Source organism: Bufo bufo, chromosome 4 (assembly GCF_905171765.1).
Source record: "Bufo bufo chromosome 4, aBufBuf1.1, whole genome shotgun sequence".
NCBI lineage: Eukaryota > Metazoa > Chordata > Amphibia > Anura > Bufonidae > Bufo > Bufo bufo.
The window spans coordinates 56,289,285-56,312,643 of NC_053392.1; the positions used below are offsets into that span (position 1 = coordinate 56,289,285).

Genomic DNA, 23,359 nt, shown 5'->3' on the forward strand with positions numbered 1-23,359 from the left:
TGAATGAGGCATGGATCTCAGAGGAATTCAACACTTGTGACGACCACGTTTAATTGAATTTCCTCATGCCAGCCCACACATATCCGCCGGCACCCAGAACAAAGAATGGTCCCTGTCTTAGGTAAATACAGTGGCATAAAAGGCATTTTCTGTCTGGTGAATGACTAATGTTTGGGGCCTGTACTCCACTGGTCTGCAGTAAAATTGGTATCCAAAGACCATCTAATATACCTCCAGCCACATAATCACTTGATCTTTTCTGTACAGTGAATTCCTAATTGTTGGGGCCTCAGAGGAATTCAACACCTGTTACGACCACGTGTTATCGAATTTCACCTATTATCATTTGTTTTCCCTGCATGTTGTACCATCATTTCCTATACTCATCTCAAAACTGATCAGCCTCGAGTTTGCTCCTCAATTATGGTCTTTCATCTCAACCTTTCATCTCCTTCATCTTTAAAGGTAATGTTTCATCACAAACGTATCTATCATTAAAATCCGGTTTTTAAGTTTAACATATTCCTGATGATTTTATTTTTCCATGTCAATATCTATATTTAAACAGAGCTCCTCAACCATTTGTATTTTGTGAGCTGTATTCTACTTTCAGCTTTGGTAGGAGCCACAGACAATTCAAAAATATAAGAGAGAAGTGCACAAATTTGCTGCTTAATATTGTCTGAACTCTAGTATTATACCATCCAAATTGTCACTGTTTGATGGTAAATCTAAGATAGGTCTGCAACAATGTTCCATGGTAAGCCACACAGGAGGGGGTAGAGAGCCAAATGTGGTCCCGAGCCACTGATTGGGAACCACTGATTTAAACAAAATGATAAAATCCTGCAGTTTTCACACTAATAATAGGCTGACACTTCTTGATCTGTACATTTTACTGTAGTTATCTGCTTATCTGTCACTTACTTGCCTGTAATGATATCACCTCTGTGTATAGATAAGACAGGATCCACCATTCACAGTAGGTGAATGTCAAATCTTATATATTCTTTCCTTGTACAATGACTTCTGCACAGGGCATAGAGAATGCCAGAAAGCTCTCCCTTAGAAGGCAATAGGGTCCCCTCCAGACCATTGTGTCTAAGGCCCATGGTGCTGCCATAAAGCAAATGTCTTAATGTTTTCTAAAAAGCTGTTAAAGGGGAGACTGTCACCTGTATTTTACTTACTGAGCTAATAACATTAGTCTCCACGATTTACATTACAATATACTAGTATTACTGCCCTGTGTCTTTTATTTGGTCTATAAAATCGGTTTTATTAATATGCAAAGTACCTCAATAAGGAGCCCAAGGGGACGTCCCTCCGGCAGTTGGAGCCCAGCATCGCCCCACTGAAAATGTATTCACTGCTCATTGCCGACATAATGTTTGTGCAGCGCCCGTTTGTGCAGCTGGCGCATGCGCAATGAGTTCTGTGAGGCCGATGCAAGGACAACGCTCGGGCGCTGACATGTGTATCCAGAGCGCATACAATTTTAGTGGCACATTTCCTTTTAACAGTTAGTCAAGCATAGAGGGAAGTTCAATTCAGTGAGACCGCATAGATGAAATATTCGATAAGCAACTGGCAACCTGCATCTAAGCAGTTAGACAAACATAGATCTTAGTCTATAAACAGTAAAAAAAAAAAACACAGGTAGGGTACACTATTAATGGCAAGTCTTCTAACAGACTAGTGTTGATCACGAATATTATAATCGCAAATTTTTATCGCAAATATCGGCACTTTGAGAATTTGTGAAGATGTAGAATATAGTGATATACAGTATATTCGTAATCACGAATATTCTAGATTTTGTTTTCATCAGTAACCTCCCTTCTTGCTTGTGGGCCAATGAAAAGGCTGCAATGTCTTTGTCAGAGCTTAGCAACATCCCTAGCAACCAATAGGAAAGTTGCCTACCCCTTACTATATAAGAACCTCCCCAGCAGTCATTTTCTGCTGTTTGCTTGCAGTTCTGAGAGAGAGCAGTGACATTGCTGTGCTCTGTGCTTTCATCTGGATCCTATTCCTTATCCAATTACATTAGATAGTTAGTTTATATATATATATAATACAGATAGTTAGTGGGAGATAGTCAGTGTAGGTTATATCCTGATATAGTGTAGTTGATAGGCTCCAGTGCAGGGTGTTAGGTAGTGTGATAGGAATTACTGTACTGTGCATTTTCTCCAGTCTCAGGAAACTTCTAGCAGCTTGAAAAATGTAGCAAAACTGAGCCACGCCTGTATTGCGAGCGCAATATGCACATATTACTTTGCCGATTTTCGCAATCAAGAAAAAAATGACTGGAGATCACGAATTCTAGAATTTTGCGAATTTATGGCGAATATTAGGTCAAAAATTAGCGAAATACTACAGTTACTGCAGTCTCTTTGTGTGCAATATTGTTGACATCACAACCTTTAACACCTTCCCAACTGCAATCCGTTTATATACGTGATATTTGCACATGCCCCGTGCAGCTACCACGTGTATAAACGTCAAGCCAGCTCTTTAATCCAAGCGCTGCAAAGCTTCTGCCCCTGCCCTGCTGCTGTCACGTATACAGCATACAGTGCAGTAATGCCGGCAAGAGACCAATCAGAGTGGCCCCTTGCCGGCAATCGATCCGATTGGTTAGTCTATGCAGACTAACCAATCGGATCGCGGCAGTGAAAAAATGCCTGTTCCAGGCTCTGATCTGCGCTCTGCATACATTCCTCCTGCCCCCATTTGTGCTGCCTCCCTCAATGCTGGCCGTACCCCCCCTCCTTTCCAGCGCTGCTCCCTGCCTCCGATGCGGTCCCCCTGCTGTGTTTGATAGTGGCGGCTCCATTCCTGAGCCGCCGCCATCAGCTGAGAGTGTCAGCTCTATGCTGACACTCTGCTGTAACCCCTCAGATGCCGCGGCAGCAGCATCCATGGGGTTTAATAGAGGGAGGGGGCTCCCTCTCTCCACCATCGGGGCTGCCGCGCTTTGCAAAAGCGTCCAGTGTTGCCACCTACAGGAGATCTAATAGTATTATAATTTGCAATGCAAAAGCATTGCAAAGTATAGTACAGCCATCAGCCCCACTGGATCTTCAAGATCCAAGAGGGACTTGATTAAAAAAAAAGTGAAAATAATAAAAGTAAAAATAAATAAATAAATAAAAATGTAAAATTAAAAAAATAAATTGCCTTTTCCTATAAAAAATGAAAAAAAAAATACACATATTAGGTATCACCGCGTCCGTAACAACCGTCTCTATAAATATATCACATGATAGACCCCGTCCAATGAATACCATAAAAAAATAAAAATAAAAACTGTATAAAAAAAGCCATTTTTGTCACCTTACATCACAAAAAGTGCAACACCAAGCAATCAAAAAGGTGTATCTTAAACAAAATGGTACCAATGAAACTGTCACCTCATCCCGCAAAAAATGAGACCCTACATAAGAAAATTGCTTAAAAAATAAAAAACTATAGTTCTTAAAACATTGAGACACTAAAACATATTTTTTTTATTTCAAATATGCTATTATTGTGTTAAAGTGAAATAAATGAAAAAAAAGTGTACATATTAGGTATCGCCGCATCCGTAATAACCTGCTCGATAAAAATATCACATGACCTAAACCCTCAGATAAACACCGTAAAAAATAAATAAAAAAAGTGCCAAAAAAGCCATTTTTGTCACCTTACATCACAAAAAGTGCAATAGCAAGCGAACAAAAAGGATTTTGACCCCCAAAATAGTACCAATCAAACCGTCACCTCATCCGGCAAAAAATGATACCCTATTTAAGACAATCGCCTAAAAAATAAAAAAGCTATGGCTCTCAGACTATGGATACACTAAAACATAATTTTTTTGGTTTCAGAAATGCTATTATTGTGTTAAACTTAAATAAATAAGAAAAAGTATACATATTAGGTATTGCCACGTCCGTAACGATCTGCTCTATAAAACTGTAACATGACCTAACCCCTCAGATAAACGCTGTAAAAATAAATAAATAAAAACTTTTCCAAAACAGCCAATTTTTTGGTCACCTTGCCTCATAAAGTGTAATAATGAATGACCAAAATATCCTATGTACCCAAAAATTGTACCAATAAAAACCTCAACTCTTTCTGCAAAAAACGAGCCCCTGCACAAGACGATCAGCAGAAAAATGAAAAACATATGGCGTTCAGAAAATGGACACACAAAAACATAATTTCTTTTTCAAAAATGCTTTATTATGTAAAACTGAAACAAACAAACAAAGAAAGTAGACATATTTGATATCATTGCGTCCGTAACAACCTGCTCTATAAAAATAGCACATGATCTACCCTGTCAGATGAATCTTGTAAAAAAATTTAAAAAACTGTGCCAAAACAGCCATTTTTCAGTTACCTTGCCTCACAAAAAACTTAATATAGAGCAATTAAAAATCATATGTACCCCAAAATAGTACCAATAAAACTGGCACCTTATCCCGTAGTTTTCAAAATAAGGTCACTTTTTGGGAGGTTCTACTGTAAGGGTGCATCAGGGGGGCTTTAAATGGGACATGGCATCTAAAACCAGTCCAGCAAAATATGCCTTCCAAAAACCATACGGCATTCCTTTCCTTCTGCGCCCTGCCGTGCGCCCTTACATCAGTTTATAACCACATGTGGGGAGTTTATGTAAACCGCAGAATCAGGGTAATAAATATTGAGTTTTGTTTGGCTGTTAACCCTCAATGTATTAATGAAATTTTTTTAATAAAATTGAAAATCTGCCAAAAAAGTTAAATTTTGAAATTTCATCTCCATTTTCCTTTAATTCTTGTTGAACACCTAAAGGGTTAACAAATCTTGTAAAATCAGTTTTGAGTAACTTGAGGGGTGTAGTTTCTACAGTGGGGTCATTTATAGTGGGCTTCCACTTTGTAAGCCCCACAAAGTGACTTCAGACCTGAACTGGTCCTTAAAAAGTGGGTTTTGGAAATTTTCTAAGCCTTTTTTCTAAGCCTTCTAACGTCCTAAAAAAATAAAATGACATTTCCAAAATGATGCCAACATAAAGTAGACAAATGGGAAATGTTAAGTAATAAATATTTTATTAGGTATAACTTTCTGTTTTAAAAGCAGAGAAATTGAAATTTTGAAAATTGTGAATTTTTCAAGATTTTTGGGAAACTTGGGATTTTTTCATAAATAAAGGTGAAATATATTGACTCAAATTTATGACTATCATGAAGTACAATATGTCACGAAAAAACAATCTCAGAATGGCTTGGATAAATAAAAGTGTTCCAAAGCAATTACCACATAAAGTGACGCATGTCAGATTTGTAAATTTTGACCTGGACACTGGGGCATCAATGACCCTTGGTCATGAAAGGGTTAAATAGATGTACCACCTTGAATAGATGAACACCACACCTTTGACTGCATAGCATAAATTCAACTGATCCATCAGTGAATCCTATAACTTCATGGCTTCAACAAGACCTACTTTCAGGTGGTGCTCCCTGGAGCATTTAACCAAACACATGAATGAACCACTGAGTACATTTTGTACATAAGATAGAAGAAGGGGAGGAGAGAGACATAGGAGGAGAAGGACAGAAGAATTCTCAGGGTGCTTGGTTCAGGACCAGGGTGTCTAACTGACTTCTGTCCCATCATTCGAAAAGGCATCACTAGTTTGCAGCCAATGACCTCTCTCCTCATTGCGCTCAGCATCTCCTGCTCAGGGCTGAACACCTGGACATGGACAGGGAGCTTGACGTGCATGCTATGTCACCATGTTACATGGTTTCTGGAGTCATTCATTATGTGTAAATGTTTCGAATTGTCTTATCCAGTCCATTGTATAAATCCTGACTAGCCCCATCCGTGTTTAGGAGCTTTTCAGCATTGTTTGTTATATGCTTTATATCTTAATGAACCTGATGAAGAAGTTTTCAGCCTTAAAACGCATTGTTGACAAAAAAAATAATAAACTTGATGCCTACACTACAGGACTGTATCGAGTTTGATTACTGAAAGAAAAGTGTAGCGGCATCATACTAAAATGCACCAGGCAGTCGGAACGTGGGCCACATTGAAAGGTCCTATGCTTCTCAGGCAGATTTCTTCATCCTGGGAAGACTTTAGTTAGTTAATCATGGCATATATTTTTTTATCTGAGAATGTTTTTAATTATATGATATGTAGAGAGTTTTGAATGAACAAACCATTGACTAGAAAATGTTAGTGGCCATCTTGTATATCTACAATTTTTACCTTTTGTCCTCAGGAGTTATTTTTTCTCATGATGAGAACTGGAGAGTGATGAGACGATTCGCTCTTTCAACTCTTAGAGATTTTGGAATGGGAAAAGAAGCCATTGAAAGCAAGATTTCTGAAGAAAGTGATTTTTTGGTAAAGAAGCTAAAATCTTACAAAGGTTGGTGTATGGTTTCATCATACTTTATCATGTGCATGGCTTTTTAAATTGAAATTACAATTACAAGAATTATTAGGAATAATTAATGTTGGACTGGAGTGCAATGGGCCCACCAAAAGAGATGATTCTAAAGGTCCACATTCATCTTCTAATTGCGTGGTTACTTTCAAATAGGGTTGTTTTCTGTTTTTCTCATGGACCTTGGTATGGCTGGTTTCTGTTATCACTAATTTCACAGTCATTGTATGATCCTTTGGTCTACTATTCCCAATTATTAGTAGCCAATCAATATATTTATTAATTATGGATCTATCAACGTGAGTCAACTTGATAGAGATGTTGTTCTAGTTGTATTCACACTCAAGACCAAACACTCTTTAGTGATTCAATGATTTGCATTATTGCCTTGTAGCACTAGGGTTTATATATCTAATCTGACCAGGGCTACCTCTGTATGAGGTCTGTATGCTGTCCTTAATAGGATTGTCCAAAATTAGAAAAAAAAACTTTCATTTGAATGGAGCTCAGCTGCAATCCATATAAAGACTGGTTTGGATCCTTTTTTCTAACCAGGAACAACAATTTTAAGTTAGTTGAGTTCCTTAATCACCCTCCATGCTTTTTGATTTTCTATAAAATATAGTATGGATGAGACCCTACTGCAACAGAGCTTTACAATATCTAGGACCGTTCTAGTAAAGGTGAAACTATAACACTAGGTAATAACACCACATCCTTCACCCCAATGTACAGTCAGAACATCTTTTCTTTAAGGGGTTCAACCACTAAAACTGCCTTTTAACTAATGATCCTACATTTCTGCAAAGGGAAAATTTGAAAATACCTATGGTAGAAAGGCCTTGGCCAAGTTCATCTACATTTAGTCACTCCACTAGTCTATTATGGCAGAGGAACAGGCTACTGGAATTACAGTGTCCAGCATCGCTGGACACCGCTAGGCACCACTGGATCCCCATTCACTACAATGGGATGCGAAAGTTTGGGCAACCTTGTTAATCGTCATGATTTTCCTGTATAAATCGTTGGTTGTTACGATAAAAAATGTCAGTTAAATATATCATATAGGAGACACACACAGTGATATTTGAGAAGTGAAATGAAGTTTATTGGATTTACAGAAAGTGTGCTATAATTGTTTAAACAAAATTAGGCAGGTGCATAAATTTGGGCACTGTTGTCATTTTATTGATTCCAAAACCTTTAGAACTAATTATTGGAACTCAAATTGGCTTGGTAAGCTCAGTGACCCCTGACCTACATACACAGGTGAATCCAATTATGAGAAAGAGTATTTAAGGGGGTCAATTGTAAGTTTCCCTCCTCTTTTAATTTTCTCTGAAGAGTAGCAACATGGGGGTCTCAAAACAACTCTCAAATGACCTGAAGACAAAGATTGTTCACCATCATGGTTTAGGGGAAGGATACAGAAAGCTGTCTCAGAGATTTCAGCTGTCTATTTCCACAGTTAGGAACATATTGAGGAAATGGAAGACCACAGGCTCAGTTCAAGTTAAGGCTCGAAGTGGCAGACCAAGAAAAAACTCGGATAGACAGAAGCGACGAATAGTGAGAACAGTCAGAGTCAACCCACAGACCAGCACTAAAGACCTACAACATCCTCTTGCTGCAGATGGAGTCACTGTGCATCGTTCAACCATTCGGCGCACTTTACACAAGGAGATGCTGTATGCGAGAGTGATGCAGAGGAAGCCTTTTCTCCGCCCACAGCACAAAAAGTGCCGCTTGAGGTGGGCTAAAGCACATTTGGACAAGCCAGCTTCATTTTGGAATAAGGTGCTGTGGACTGATGAAACTAAAATTGAGTTATTTGGCCATAACAAGGGGCGTTATGCATGGAGGAAAAAGAACACAGCATTCCAAGAAAAACACCTGCTACCTACAGTAAAATATGGTGGTGGTTCCATCATGCTGTGGGGCTGTGTGGCCAGTGCAGGGACTGGAAATCTTGTCAAAGTTGAGGGACGCATGGATTCCACTCAGGGCCGGATCTTTCAACAAGACAACGACCCTAAACACTGCTCAAAATCCACTAAGGCATTTATGCAGAGGAACAAGTACAACGTTCTGGAATGGCCATCTCAGTCCCCAGACTTGAATATAATAGAAAATCTGTGGTGTTACTTAAAGAGAGCTGTCCATGCTCGGAAGCCATCAAACCTGAATGAACTAAAGATGTTTTGTAAAGAGGAATGGTCCAAAATACCTTAAACCAGAATCCAGACTCTCATTGGAACCTACAGGAAGTGTTTAGAGGCTGTAATTTCTGCAAAAGGAGGATCTACTAAATATTGATTTCATTTCTTTTTTGTGGTGCCCAAATTTATGCACCTGCCTAATTTTGTTTAACCGCCTCACGTCCGCCCATAGGATATAAACGTCCTATGGGTGGACGTCTATTTCTGACAGCACGTTTTAAAACGTCTTGTCAGAAATAGCAGCTGCACGCTAATCGTGCAGCTGCTGATCGGGTTGCCCGCTGTCAGTGACAGCAGGGCAACCCTAAGACAAGGCAGGGACAGTGCCCAGGTGTCCCTGCCTTCACGATCGCTGCAGACACAGCGCTCACCGAGCGCTGTGTCTGCAGAGAAGGAAGCGCTGTGCGCTTCCTGTTCCGGCGGTCATGTGACCGCCGTGACCGGAGTGTGCAGGAGCTGTGTGAGGTCTCTCAGAGACCTCGATCAGCCCTGCTGTGAGGCTGTACAGCGCAGGATTGCTGCTGTACAGCCTCTATAGGGGTGCATTTGTCCTGTAACTGGGGCTACTATGTCAGCCCCAGTTACAGGAGAAATCAACAGTGTAAAAAAAAAAAAAAAAGTGAAGTAAATGTCCCCCAGAGGTCTTGTATGACCTTATGGGGGACGAAAAGTGTAAAATAAAATAAAAATAAAATAAAGGGTTGAAAAAATAAAATAAAAAAAAGTTTCACATGTAAAAAAAAAAAAAAAAACAAGTAAGGAATAAAAAAAAAAATTTAAAATAGAAAAAATAAAATAAAATAGACATATTTAGTATTGCCGCGTCCGTAAAAACCAGCTCTATAAAAATATCACATGACCTAACCCCTCGGGTGAACACCGTAAAAAAAAATAAAAAAAACTGTGTCAAAACAAGCAATTTTTGTCACCTTGCATCACAAAAGGTGCAACACCAAGTGATCAAAAACGCGTATGTCCCACAAAATGGTACCAATAAAACCGTCACCTCATCCCGCAAAAAATGAGCCCCTACATAAGAAAATCTCTCAAAAAATAAAAAAAACTATAGCTCTTAGAACATGGAGACACTAAAACATCATTTTTTTGGTTTCAAAAATGCTATTATTGTGTTAAAGTGAAACAAATAAAAAAAAGTATACATATTAGGTATTGCCGCGTCCGTAAAAACCAGCTCTATAAAAATATAAAAATATCACATGACCTAACCCCTCGGGTGAACACCGTAAAAAAAAAAAAAAAAAACTGTGTCAAAACAAGCAATTTTTGTCACCTTGCATCACAAAAGGTGCAACACCAAGTGATCAAAAACGCGTATGTCCCACAAAATAGTACCAATAAAACCGTCACCTCATCCCGCAAAAAATGAGCCCCTACATAAGAAAATCTCTCAAAAAATAAAAAAACTATAGCACTCAGAACATGGACACATTAAAACATAATTTTTTGGTTTCAAAAATGCTATTATTGTGTAAAACTTTAATAAATGAGAAAAAGTATACATATTAGGTATCGCCACGTCCGTAACAATCTGCTCTATAAAAATGTCACTTGACTGAACCCCTCAGGTGAACGCTGTAAAAATAAATAAATAGAAACTGTGCTAAAACAACCAATTTTTTGGTCACCTTGCCCCATAAAGTGTTATAATGAATGATCAAAAAATCATATGTACCCAAAAATAGTACTAATAAAACTGGCACCTTATCCCCTAGTTTCCAAAATGGGGTCACTTCTTGGGAGTTTCTACTGTAAGGGTGCATCAGGGGGCTTCAAATGGGACATGGCATCTAAAAACCATGTGGAGTTCCTTATCTTCTGCGCCCTGCCGTGTGCCCATACAGCAGTTTACGACCACATGTGGGGTGTTTCTGTAAACCGCAGAATCTGGGTAATAAATATTGAGTTTTGTTTGGCTGTTAACCATCGATGTGTTAAAGAAAAAAATTGATTAAAATGGAAAATCTGCCAAAAAAGTGAAATTAAAAAATTTGATCTCCATTTTCCTTTAATTCTTGTGGAACGCCTAAAGGGTTAACAAAGTTTGTAAAATCGGTTTTGAATACCTTGAGGGGTGTAGTTTCTACAATGGGGTCATTTATGGGGGTATCCACTATGTAGGCCCCACAAAGTGACTTCAGACCTGAACTGGTCCTTATAAAGTGGGTTTTGGCAATTTTCTTAAAAATTTGAAGAATTGCTTCTAAACTTCTAAGCCTTCTAACGTCCTAAAAAAATAAAATGACATTTCCAAAATGATGCCAACATAAAGTAGACATATGGGGAATGTTAAATAATAAATATTTTATGAGGTATCACTTTCTGTTTTAAAAGCAGAGAAATTGAAATTTAGAAAATTGCGAATTTTTCAAATTTTTGGGTAAATTTGGGATTTTTTCATAAATAAAGGTGAAATATTTTGACTCAAATTTATGACTATCATGAAGTACAATGTGTCACGAGAAAACAATCTCTGAATGACTTGGATAAATAAAGGCGTTCCAAAGTTATTACCACATAAAGTGAGATATGTCAGTTTTGCAAAATTTGGCCTGGTCAGGAAGGGGGCAAAGGGCCCAGATGGGAAGTGGTTAAACAATTATAGCACACTTTCTGTAAATCCAATAAACTTAATTTCACTTCTCAAATATCACTGTGTGTGTCTCCTATATAATATATTTAACTGACATTTTTTATCGTAACAACCAACGATTTATACAGGAAAATCATGACGATTAACAAGGTTGTCCAAACTTTCGCATCCCACTGTATAATGGGATCTGGTGGGTTTCTGGCATAGCTAGACTTCTGGAATGCCTAAACAGAGATACGAACCTAGCCTTAGAAACACGAACCAACCTGTGCTGCCATCCATCTATTAAGGTTTTACTAATCACACTTGAAACTCAAGGGCCATCCACCTACCAAGTACCAATTATAATGTGGTGTCTTCATGCATGGCAGCAGGGCAACTGGGCCCCCTCTAGCACCAGGGCCTAGGTCTTTCTCATTTCCCCCTTTAGCTACACTCCTTTCCCTATTGTAGATAGATATATCAGCAGTCATGGCCTTTCGGTTAGTGGCAAACCCTGTCTGGATTTTTTTGGAGGCTCCATATAATGGCCACTTACTCCATAAGCTATCACATGATATTACTGTTGAGATACATGTGGAGATAATTCAAACACTTTAAAAATCTAATTCACTGTATACATTTTGAACCTTGTCTTCTCATTGTATTTCCAGGAGAGCCCTTTGATAACACCATGATTTTAAACGCAGCTGTAGCCAACATTATAGTCTCCATCTTACTGAGTAAACGATTTGATTATGAAGATCCTGCACTTCTGAAGCTTTTAAAGATCATTACTGAAAATATCAAATTAGTTGGAAGTCCAATGGCTACGGTGAGCTCTGCCCAACTCCATATTATATTTATAGAGTTTTTCTGGAAAAATTGATGGACTGTCCTCAGGATAGACCTTCAATTTGAAATTGATGTGGGCCTTAGGCTCCCTAATAGTCACCAGAAAGAAGGGGCCACTGTGCTTTTGGAAGGATTGCATCCAGCAGAGTTATCAGTACAGTGCCATCCTTGTCTATGTGGATGCATATGGTACTGTAGCTCAGTCTTTTGACTAAGACTGAGCTACAAATGCAGACATACAGACTAGTGTTGAGCGTGAATATTCGAATCGCGAATTTTAATCTCGAATATCGCCACTTCGAGAATTCGCAAATATTTAAAATATATTGCCATATATTTGTATTCACGAAGAGTGTTGAATACTCTAATCACAAATTTATTGCGATTTTATCACGAATATATTACATTGCTGATCAAGTAAACAATGACTGGAGATCACGAATTCTCAAATTTGGAGAGCATTACACATTACGTACATTAGAAGCTTGCTCTCTCACTGGTCATCACTGTGGAAGCAGTAGCTTGGCTATTTTCTGAAGTCCCATAGCAGTGAATGGACAGCTCACGGCCCAAGTGCAGCTACCTCTCTATTCACCTCTATGGGACTGCTGGAAATGCAGAGCCATTGGTTGGCTGTGTTTGGAACTCATAGAGGCGATGTCACAGGTTAAGGGGAAGGGAAAACACCACATACACACCACAACGAATAGACAACAATTTAGGCCTCAAAAGCTAAGGAAGAGGGATGGTGACGTCCTAGTAATCCCTAGGCCTTTCCCTAACTCCTGCCTGTAATACTCATACACTGGATACCTAAAGCCCTGCTAAAACTGACGAGCCCTAGGATACAGTAGGTAGCAGGGGATGAGACAGCTGGTTCCTTTTAGAATGATGGAACCTACATCTCCCTGAGGCCTAGAAACAACATACACCAGATAATAAGAAACAGTAAAGGCAACAAGTACTTAGCTTAGAGATGTATGGAGAAGCAGGAGATCCAAGGCAAACCAGCACTAGAAACTCCAAGCAGAAACTATAAACCGCATGGTCAGCAGTGTGAGGCGGATCTAAATAGAGCCTCATAAATAATAACGAGCAGCACCTGAGGAGAGGTGGGATCCTGCCAAACAACAACATACATAGAGGAAAACAGAGAGACCTGTCAAATAGCCTCACATGCAGTAAGTCTATTCGATCTTCTCACCTCTCTCACAGGAGGGACCGTGACAGGTGAACAGAGGGTGGACGCATATGCACAGCTGTTCTCTGTTCACTTTGGGGGTCCTGTTCTGGAGATAGGGCAAGCCCCAGAGGTGAGACAGGACCTATTTGACATTGATGGTATATGCTAGCAATAAGCCATCAGTGTCCCAGACGGTAATACCTCTTTAACCTTTCCTCACTTTTTCTACTGCTATTCATTTTTTTCATCACGTTTTTTTCCATTGCAGCTGTACAATGCCTATCCATCACTGATACACTGGTGTTCAAGTATCCATACAGTAGTTATGAGGAATGTGGATGAACTGCATGAGTTTGTTCGTGAAACCTTCACCAACCAGAAAAAAATACTGGATGTTAATGACCAGAGGAACCTTATTGACGCATTCCTGGTGAAACAACAAGAGGTACTGAAACGCTGGTACAGATTTAGTAAAGGTGGCTTTGCAATTTATCTCAACTCATGGTGATATTACAATGTGCAGTTTGTTTGTTGTTTTTTTTTGCATAGGACTGCTGGTAAACTTCCTAGATAATCTTTAGGAAATGCAAAGGTAGTATAGTGGCACCTGGGTCCTGATGGCTGAGGGGGCCCAGTAGTTCCCCTTAGGGTACTTTCACACTTGCGGCAGAGTGATCCGGCAAGCAGTTCCGTTCCTGTCGGATCAGGCAATCTGCATGCAACTGGACAGCATTTGTAGACGGATCCGGATGCGGGTCCGTCTCACATATGCATTGCAAGAACGGATCCATCTGTCCGTTTGTCATACGGACAAACGGATCTGTTTCTATTTTTTTTTTCACATTTTTAAGGGTCTGCGCATGCACAGATCGGAAGGACATATCCGGCATTCCAGTATTTTGAATGCCGGATCCGGCATTAATACATTCCTATGGCAAAAAATGCCGGATCCGGCATTCAGGCAAGTGTTCAGTTTTTTGGCCGGAGATAAAACTGTAGCATGCTGCGGTATTATCTCCATCCTGATCAGTCAAAAAGACTGAACTTAAGACATCATGATGCATCCTGAACGGATTGCTCTCCATTCAGAATGCATGGGGATAAAACTGATCAGTTATTTTCCAGTATACAGCCCCTAGGACGGAATTCTATGCCGGAAAGGAAAAACGCTAGTGTGAAAGTACCCTTAGTTTTAGGAGGGTGGCTTGTAACAGATTTCCGATAAGGTCCTAGGAAATTGAAGGTACTCTTCAGTAAGTGATCATAGTGCACAGAAAACATCTGTCCCTCCGCTATCATTTTCTTCTGTTTCTTTTCGAAAAACACAATCTAAATTTCCAAATACCAGACATAAAGATAAAGCACGTATTGTTTTTGTTTTATATTCCACTTTTTAATGTATGTTCACATCTGCATTGGCGCCTTCATCGCAGATCATGTCCTTTTTGATGAGTAAAAATAGCACTTCCTAGAAAGGAGGAAGTAGAATTCTTATAAAAGGTTTCTACATTGTTTTATGACATATCGTAAGGACATTTCATCTTGTTGTCAGAAAACCTGTTAACTTTTGCTTTGCATGTAATATTTTATTTTTCACTTTCTAGGAAAAAACTAATTTGAAATTATGGTTTACTAATGAAAACCTAGAGGTGCTTGTGACGGACCTCTTTTCTGCTGGCATGGACACAACCTCAACCACTCTGAGATGGGGTCTTCTTCTGATGATGAAATATCCAGAAATCCAAAGTGAGAATGCTGATTGTGTATATGTTCCCCTACTATACCGTAGACATATGCTACATCACACAGTACTGTGTGTCCACCAGTTTCTGGTAAACTATGCCCTTGTACACCAGAAACTGGAGTAAAAAATGCAGGTGCAAGTGCACCACCCTCACCAATTTCTGAAAAAGGCATGTGGTTGGGGCCTGGTGTGGGCAGGGTCATTGATCCTAGCCGGAGTAGCTTGAGTAGATTTCAATCTAGACACATGGACTGCCAGAAGATGCGCTTAATTTATCACATAGTGTGCGCCTCATCATAAATTAAGCGCATCCTCTGGCAGTGCAGGAAATATGAATGATTTTATGTTGGCGGATTGTGTCCTCTGCTTAGCTCATTGTATCTCTACTCTGTTCCAGAACTATATGGGTTCTCTCCTTGCTGTATGTGCTGCTGTCCAGCTGATGACTAATGAACTCATTAACTACCCTATATATGCTGGGCTCCTTGTTTCACACATTGCCTGATCTATAGGTCTAGTGTGGTTCTTCTAGAGCTAAAAATTGTTTGCTCCTGTGTACAGGCCACTGCTGGATTCCTGGACTTTGATTCTTGCTGTCTGCCCTGACCTCAGCCTGTATCTTGACCATAGGTATTACATGACCCCCTGGTGCCTCACATTGGTGTCTATGATCCTTGTGGGTCAGTAGCCTATCACTCCTGGTGGTTGGTACAGTGGATCTACATCCACAGACTGTAACAAAAGACTATCGTGAAACACAAGTGTTTGACACATGGCCACCAAACTCTTTTTCAAATAGAAGCTTGTAATATTCTGCTAGTATCTGGATTTAAACTCTTGTGTACTGCATTCATCATGTTTGTCTCCTGTTTTTTGTTTCAACTTATTCTTTTACTCGTTATTCTGATAGGTCTGATAATAGTGTGCCAGCACCAGAATTCTGTCATGAGCTTCACAGATGGATCCTGGGTCTCTAGAAGCCAAAAATGTCCTACCTTGCATTGGGCTCTGATGAATACCTAGGGGTAGCATTAGTTTTATACTACCCAGCCAGGTTTTGGAAGGCTTTGGGTTCACTGGTGGTTGTCTGGACATTCATTGTAGTTCTCCCCAACACCCACAGTTGTCAGTAGGCAAGAGTGTTTCCAGAAAAGGATAATGGCCTTGCAGTCATAGGGACTTCAGGAAAAATCAGGGCATCTTCGTTACAAGGGGTTGGTGCAACCCCATTAAAGAACACCTAAGTGGGACACGCTGTGGTAGGGTGTAGCCTCACTTACACCCATATCAGCACCTAAGGGTAAGGCAAGAACCATCAGCCATCTTGGGGGCTACTTAACCAGCCTGAAATTGGAAAATTTTGCATTAGTAAAATTAGTATTAGGGAGTAACTTGTGATGATGATTAGACTTGCAGTAATCCATGATTACCGGAGTGGAGCTCTATATTAAATATGAGCAATATTAATAACTGACAACTTTTTACTCATTTTCTTTAACTTATAGTTTTATGTATTTGTGTTGAGAATAGGTAAGGTCCAAAATGAGATTGAAAAAGTTATTGGGTCAGCTGTGCCCCAAGCAAGTCATCGCAAAGCCATGCCCTATACTGACGCCGTCATCCATGAGATTCAACGTTTTGCAAACATTGTTCCAACTAACCTGCCACACGCTACTACTAAAGATGTCCACTTCTGGGGATATCTTCTGCCCAAAGTAAGTACAAAGAAATATTGAGGCTTATAACTCATTAGTTGTAAGAATATAGGTCTTGTGATACCCTTAGAGAACCCAACAAGGTGGCACAATTTCACGCATAGCAAACCTCTTTCCTATGATTTTGGTACAGATTGGGGGAATCATCTGGCCCAAAGACTTGTTAGCTACTGGTTGATTCTGTAATAATAATGTCAGTGGAAATGGGAATTAGGATACATAGCCACAGATGTCTAACAACTTGTACCAGGAATAAAAGAAAAGAACATTATATATTATATTATATCAAAGGATCAGCAAAGTTGCAAATGTTACACTTATGATGGTAAGAAGGATGCTTAAACAAGGTTTGATAATGGTTATGTAGCAGAGTGGAGAATGCAGTACAATAGTGGTTGTCAGGGGAGTAGTCAGGAAATCCAGTACCTGTGATGTAGACTCGGACAAACAGCCAAGCCAGGTAGGGAACCAAACGCATTTACCTGCCACTAGGTCCAGCATGCTGACACTTTAAACGGGTTGCCTGGCCTGTAAAATCTATTAAATAAATAAAAAAAAAGGCTTAACATGCTTAAAAAAAAACTACACTAAAGGTCAAAGAATTTCTTTAAAATTATTTTTATTCCACCCTGATTGTGAGAGAGGACTAGTGGGCCTAGTAGGCATGAGTGTTATAGGCCAGTCAATACTCCTCTGTGAAAGGGACATGCAAATTTGCTTTCCTTCCAAAAGGAAAATAAATCTAAGTCTCTGATGCTATCCCATAAGTCAATGCTCAATCTTTTAAACAGGCCGTAAAGCATAACTTGGATAATAACTTAGCCTGAGTCACACCTGCAGATGACTTTCAGGGTGGTTTCCCCTCATCAAAGAGAACTTGTATATAAAGGCCTTGGTCGGGATCCAGAGTCACTATTTCTCCTTATTGACAGTGCTTAGTAGGCACGAGAAGTATTGTGAGCTATGGGCTTTCCTTCCAAAAGGAAAAGAATTCTAAGACTTTCATGCCACAAGATGCTATCCTATAAGTCAAGTCGTTTTGGAAGGAAATCTACTATAATTTACAAATCTTTTTACCAGAGGAGTTTTGCCTGGCCTAAGAATCCTCACGCCTACTAGACTTCATAAGGAGAAATTGTACCTCGAGTCCTAATCAATACTGCTCACCTAGCTAAGCCAGTTCTTTGCTACCCATCAATTCAGAGCAGAATTACCCCCAAAGAATTGTTTGGGCATGACATGCTGGCTTAGGTGTCATCCAACTTCAAGGCCATTTACTGTAAAAGGTTGAGCAGTAACAAGGATAGCTCCTTTTGGAAAGAAAGCTAATGTGCATGTCCCAGAAGAGCACTGACTGGCCTATAAGACTCCCCATGCCTACTAAGCACACTCCATAAGGGAGAACAGATGTCTCTCTGCCTATCTGTCTGTCTCTCTCCTGAATTGAATCTAAAAAATTAATAAAAATTGGACAAATTTAAATTCAGTAGAAACAATTTGCTTATATCTACACTACACTGATCTTTTGCTGTACCAACACTTCCTAGGTTCTCTGCTGGTCTCTACTCCCTGGTTCCTTGACACATACATTTGACACCGCATCTAATCATTGGCATATCAGATCACCACTGCAGTCAATGATTGGCTGAGTGATCACATTTGTGTGTTTTGACCTCCGAGGAAGTGTTGGAACAAAAGTGGCAGGGGACTGGTGAAGTTATTTGGTAAAGCATTCAGAGGCTTTATTTATAATTTTTAGCTTGCCGTAAAACCCCTTTAAATAATGGGCCTAGCAATATGTATGTTCTTTGACTCTACTCTATCATACTCAAGCCATCCATAGATTTTTTTATTTTACTAATATACCAATCTACAGACATTATTATGACTTACTGTCCCTAATGGGGCTTACAATGTTTTTGTGGAAGGACCCCCTCCCCCCCAGAAAAAAAAAAAAACAGGGAGAACACACAAACTCCATCCAGATGTTGTCCTCAATAGTGTTGAGCGCGAATATTCTAATAGCGAATATTAATTGCGAATATCGCAACTTTGCTAATTCGTGAATATTGCAAATATAGTGCTATATATTCGCTATATCGAATATTCGCATTTTTTAACATCTGAAAACATGATTCCTCCCTGCTTTTTTCTTGTGGGTCAATGAGTCATTGGCCCACAAGCAACTTAAGCAGGAACGAATCATGTTCATATGGAAAATAAAATGACGAATATTCTAAAAAACGAATATATAGCAATATAGGGAATATATTCGTTATTTAGAATATTTGCATTTTTTTTTTTCCAATCTGTACGGTCGTTCGCATACTGCTCCCCGACAAGCATCCCCATCACCATGGGAACGCCTGTGGGTTAGAAAATACCATCGGATCTGAGTTTTCCCTGAGATCGTGAAAACTCAGATCCGATGGTATATTCTAACCCACATGGTGACAGGGACGCTTGTCGGGGAGGAGTATGCCAAAGTGGAATAACAGTACAGATTGAAAAAAAAAAAAGATGAATATTCTAAATAACGAATATATTTGCTATATTGCTATAACTTTATTTTTTTGAATATTCGGCATATTCGGCCTAGAAGAGACAAAAAAATTTGACTATAAAAAAAATTATAATATAGCACTATATTAGCTAAATTACAGTCTATATGTGTATTTTACAAATATTCGCTATATTGCTATAACTTTGTTTTTTAGAATATTCGTAATATTCTAAAACAAGAATATATAGCAATATAGTGAATATTCGTAAAATACACATATAGACTTCAATTTAGCTAATATAGTGCTATAGTATTTTTTTTTTAATAGTGTACATTTTTTCCAAATCTGAACTTCAGAAGAGACGAAAAAAAGACTATAAAAAAAAGATTATAGCACTATATTAGCTAAATTGCAGTCTATATGTGTATTTTACGAATATTCGCTATATTGCTATAACTTTGTTTTTTAGAATATTTGTAATATTCTAAAACAAGAATATATAGCAATATAGCGAAGATTCATAAAATACACATATTAGCCATAGCCATAGCCAACCAATAGGAAAGTTGCCTTATACAGTTAAAAGAAAATCGCAATACGCGAATAATTAAATCGCATATTATTCGCGATAAATAGAATAATGACGAATATTCGATTTCGACGAATATAAGACGAATATTCAACCGAATATTCGCAAAATATCGCAAAATCAAATATGGTACCTCACACTCATCACTAATCCTCATTAAGATTCGAACATAGGACCACAGTGCCGTAGTGGTCTGGTGTAATATTACACTTCTGCTGTGGCACCCACTGTAATGACAAATGCTACTCCAGCAAAAAGCTGTTTATTAGTAAAACATGGTGGTTCTTAAACTAATTAACGGCTCATGCACACGACCATATGTATTTTACGGTCCGCAAAAAATTCGGATGACATCCGTGTGCATTCCGTATTTTGCGGAATCGAACAGCTGGCCCCTGATAAAACAGTCCTATCCTTGTCCGTAATACGGACAATAATAGGGCATGTTCTATTTTTTTGAGGAACAGACATACGGACATACTGAAATATAATGCACACAAAATAACTTCCATTTTTTTTTTGCGGACCCATTGATATGAATGGTTCTGCATACGGTCGGCAAAAAAACTGAATATGTTCCTGTGCATGAGCCCTAAAGCTCACATTTTGCAGGAGATCTACCAGGTACAGCAGTCCACAGCAGTTGGGCTGGATGTCCCCAAGGCAACTGCGATAAGGATGCTGTTCGCAAGTCAAAACCCAGGGCAGGTGGGGATCTGGCCGTGTAACGGATGCCCTGTGGAATCCGACCCTTGTTCAATTATTCACACTTGCTTCATGGTTTCCATTTATAACAGAAATTACAGTGCATAGCCGGATTTGTTGCATGAAGGCTACCACTGGTGACCAATAGACCCTACTGACTTGGAATAGGGATCCATGGGTTCTCTCACAGTTTTCATTGCTCTGATAGGAAGAAAAATGATGTGTGCAATGTACAGTATACTCCAGCACAGATTCCCAGGGGCATTGAGAACCATGGCTGTATTATGAGCTTATGTTGACCTATTCATGATTAAGAACCGCTTCTTGGTTCGAAACATGTCGATCTGATGGGAGGTGTCGGGAGTTGAAGTGCCACTGCTTTGTATTGTTGTTTCTACGCTGGAATAAAGACTGCTGGAATTTCCATTTTTCTGTGCTGGATTTTCTTCTCTTGCAAGCTTATGTTGACCTAGGCACATTTAGTGCTCACACCCCCTACTAGTTTGGCTAAAGCTGCCTATTGACTTGTAGGTATACAGTAGTTACATAATTGACCAAGTGGTAAAAAATGCTGTTGAAAACACACTTGGTTTTTTTTCCCCAGTGATTGCTGTAGTTTTGTGCATTTTATACAAATTAAATACATTTATGACTTTTACCCTAAAAAATGCATGGCAAATAACCACGACACAAAGCTGCAGCAAACCCAGTAAAATACAATGCAGTTTTAAACTCTTTTTAAATGCAATTTTAACTGTGTTGTTAAAAACATCTCATCTAAATGTACCCTTACTCAGCTGCCAGTACAATATAAACCTAATGTACACATCCAACGGTATCTCCATCACTGGATGGTGCATGCTATAAATGGAAAAATCCTAGCTAGCATTACCCAGCTCTGCTTTTACCTCAACATTCATTCACTCAAATGCATCTGCAAGAAAAACAGACAGGACACGGACATCATCTGTGAGTGGTCTGTATAAAAGTTCATCCATGTTAACAGGCCTAAGCACAAACTAGTCTAAAATGATTTATCTGAATGCTAGGTTTATAGCATTGTTGTTATACTGAAGAGCTTTACTGATTTAGTGTCAGGGTGTGGATCATGGAATGGTCTACTGTGTGATAGGCAAATAAATCCTGTCTGCTAGTTGATAGTATACATGTGGATCATATATTGGCTTCCCCTTTACTCTCACCTGACAGCTCTCATGTCTCCTTATCACTTACTTTTTTAACTACAGCAGCAAGTTAGGTGATTTAAACATTGCCTTCTTGAAAATATTACTGTTACATTATCTATAGGTAAACAGTGTGAAGGTTAAATCTCTTGTAACTTGTAGCTACAATCAACAAATGTTAGCGATAAGGAGAAAATCATTAGTTTTCTCTGTGAAGTACTGCCGCCATCCTCCTTTCAGACACCCTAGGCACAATGTCTCATGTGCCTTGTTGTAAATACTGCCCTGTTGAGATCACAGTCATAGTGATGAATCTAATGAGTTAAATTCCACTGTAAATATGACCTACGCAAATGTTCAAATCTCCAGGGGACATACGTGATACCGCTACTGACCTCCGTACTCTACGACAAGGATCATTTCGCAAAAGCTGATGAGTTTTACCCGGAACACTTTCTGGATTCCAGTGGAAATTTTGTAAGGAAAGAAGCATTCATGCCTTTCTCAGCTGGTGAGTAGTCCTCTCAGATGTCTAGAGCTGAGAACATGTGTCCATAGTTACACCAAACTGAGAGCAATAAAATCTTATCAATATATGAATTTGCAATTTACAAATATGAGAATGACTTGTGATTACCCCCTCCCAATATTATCAACCCAATATTATCAATTTATTACATGGGGACTAGTGACTGTAGTGTGAAAATGACCAGGAGTCATTCTCAGCAAGTGTCACAAAATTTAAGAGTTGTCCTCAGATTAAAATGTGTTTAACCACCTCAGCCCCCAGTGCTTAAACACCCTGAAAGACCAGGCCACTTTTTACACTTCTGACCTACCCTACTTTCACCGTTTATTGCTCGGTCATGCAACTTACCACCCAAATGAATTTTACCTCCTTTTCTTCTCACTAATAGAGCTTTCATTTGGTGGTATTTCATTGCTGCTGACATTTTTACTTTTTTTGTTATTAATTGAAATTTAACGATTTTTTTGCAAAATAATGTAATTTTTCACTTTCAGTTGTAAAATTTTGCAAAAAAAAACGAGATCCATATATAAATTTTGCTCTAAATTTATTGTTCTACATGTCTTTGATAAAAAAAAAATGTTTGGGTAAAAAAAAAAAATGCTTTGGGTAAAAGTTATAGCGTTTACAAACTATGGTACAAAAATGTGAATTTCCGCTTTTTGAAGCAGCTCTGACTTTCTGAGCACCTGTCATGTTTCCTGAGGTTCTACAATGGCCAGACAGTACAAACACCCCACAAATGACCCCATTTCGGAAAGTACACACCCTAAGGTATTCGCTGATGGGCATAGTGAGTTCATAGAACTTTTTATTTTTTGTCACAAGTTAGCGGAAAATGATGATTTTTTTTTTTTGATTTTTTTTTCTTACAAAGTCTCATATTCCACTAACTTGTGACAAAAAATAAAAACTTCTATGAACTCACTATGCCCATCACGAAATACCTTGGGGTCTCTTCTTTCCAAAATGGGGTCACTTGTGGGGTAGTTATACTGCCCTGGCATTCTAGGGGCCCAAATGTGTGGTAAGGAGTTTGAAATCAAATTCTGTAAAAAATGACCTGTGAAATCCGAAAGGTGCTCTTTGGAATATGGGCCCCT

At 39.0% G+C, this 23,359-nt stretch overlaps 1 protein-coding gene across 1 annotated transcript in view; it reads left to right on the forward strand.

Moving 5' to 3' along the window:
* Window positions 1-23,359, forward strand: part of LOC120997262 (cytochrome P450 2K6-like) — a 94,462-nt gene that overhangs the window by 67,333 nt on the left and 3,770 nt on the right. The window contains exons 4-9 of the mRNA XM_040427278.1: window positions 6,272-6,421; window positions 11,923-12,083; window positions 13,555-13,731; window positions 14,891-15,032; window positions 16,561-16,745; window positions 22,097-22,238. Of these exons, the coding sequence (XP_040283212.1) occupies window positions 6,272-6,421; window positions 11,923-12,083; window positions 13,555-13,731; window positions 14,891-15,032; window positions 16,561-16,745; window positions 22,097-22,238 (957 nt within the window). The remainder of the gene's footprint in view (window positions 1-6,271; window positions 6,422-11,922; window positions 12,084-13,554; window positions 13,732-14,890; window positions 15,033-16,560; window positions 16,746-22,096; window positions 22,239-23,359) is intronic.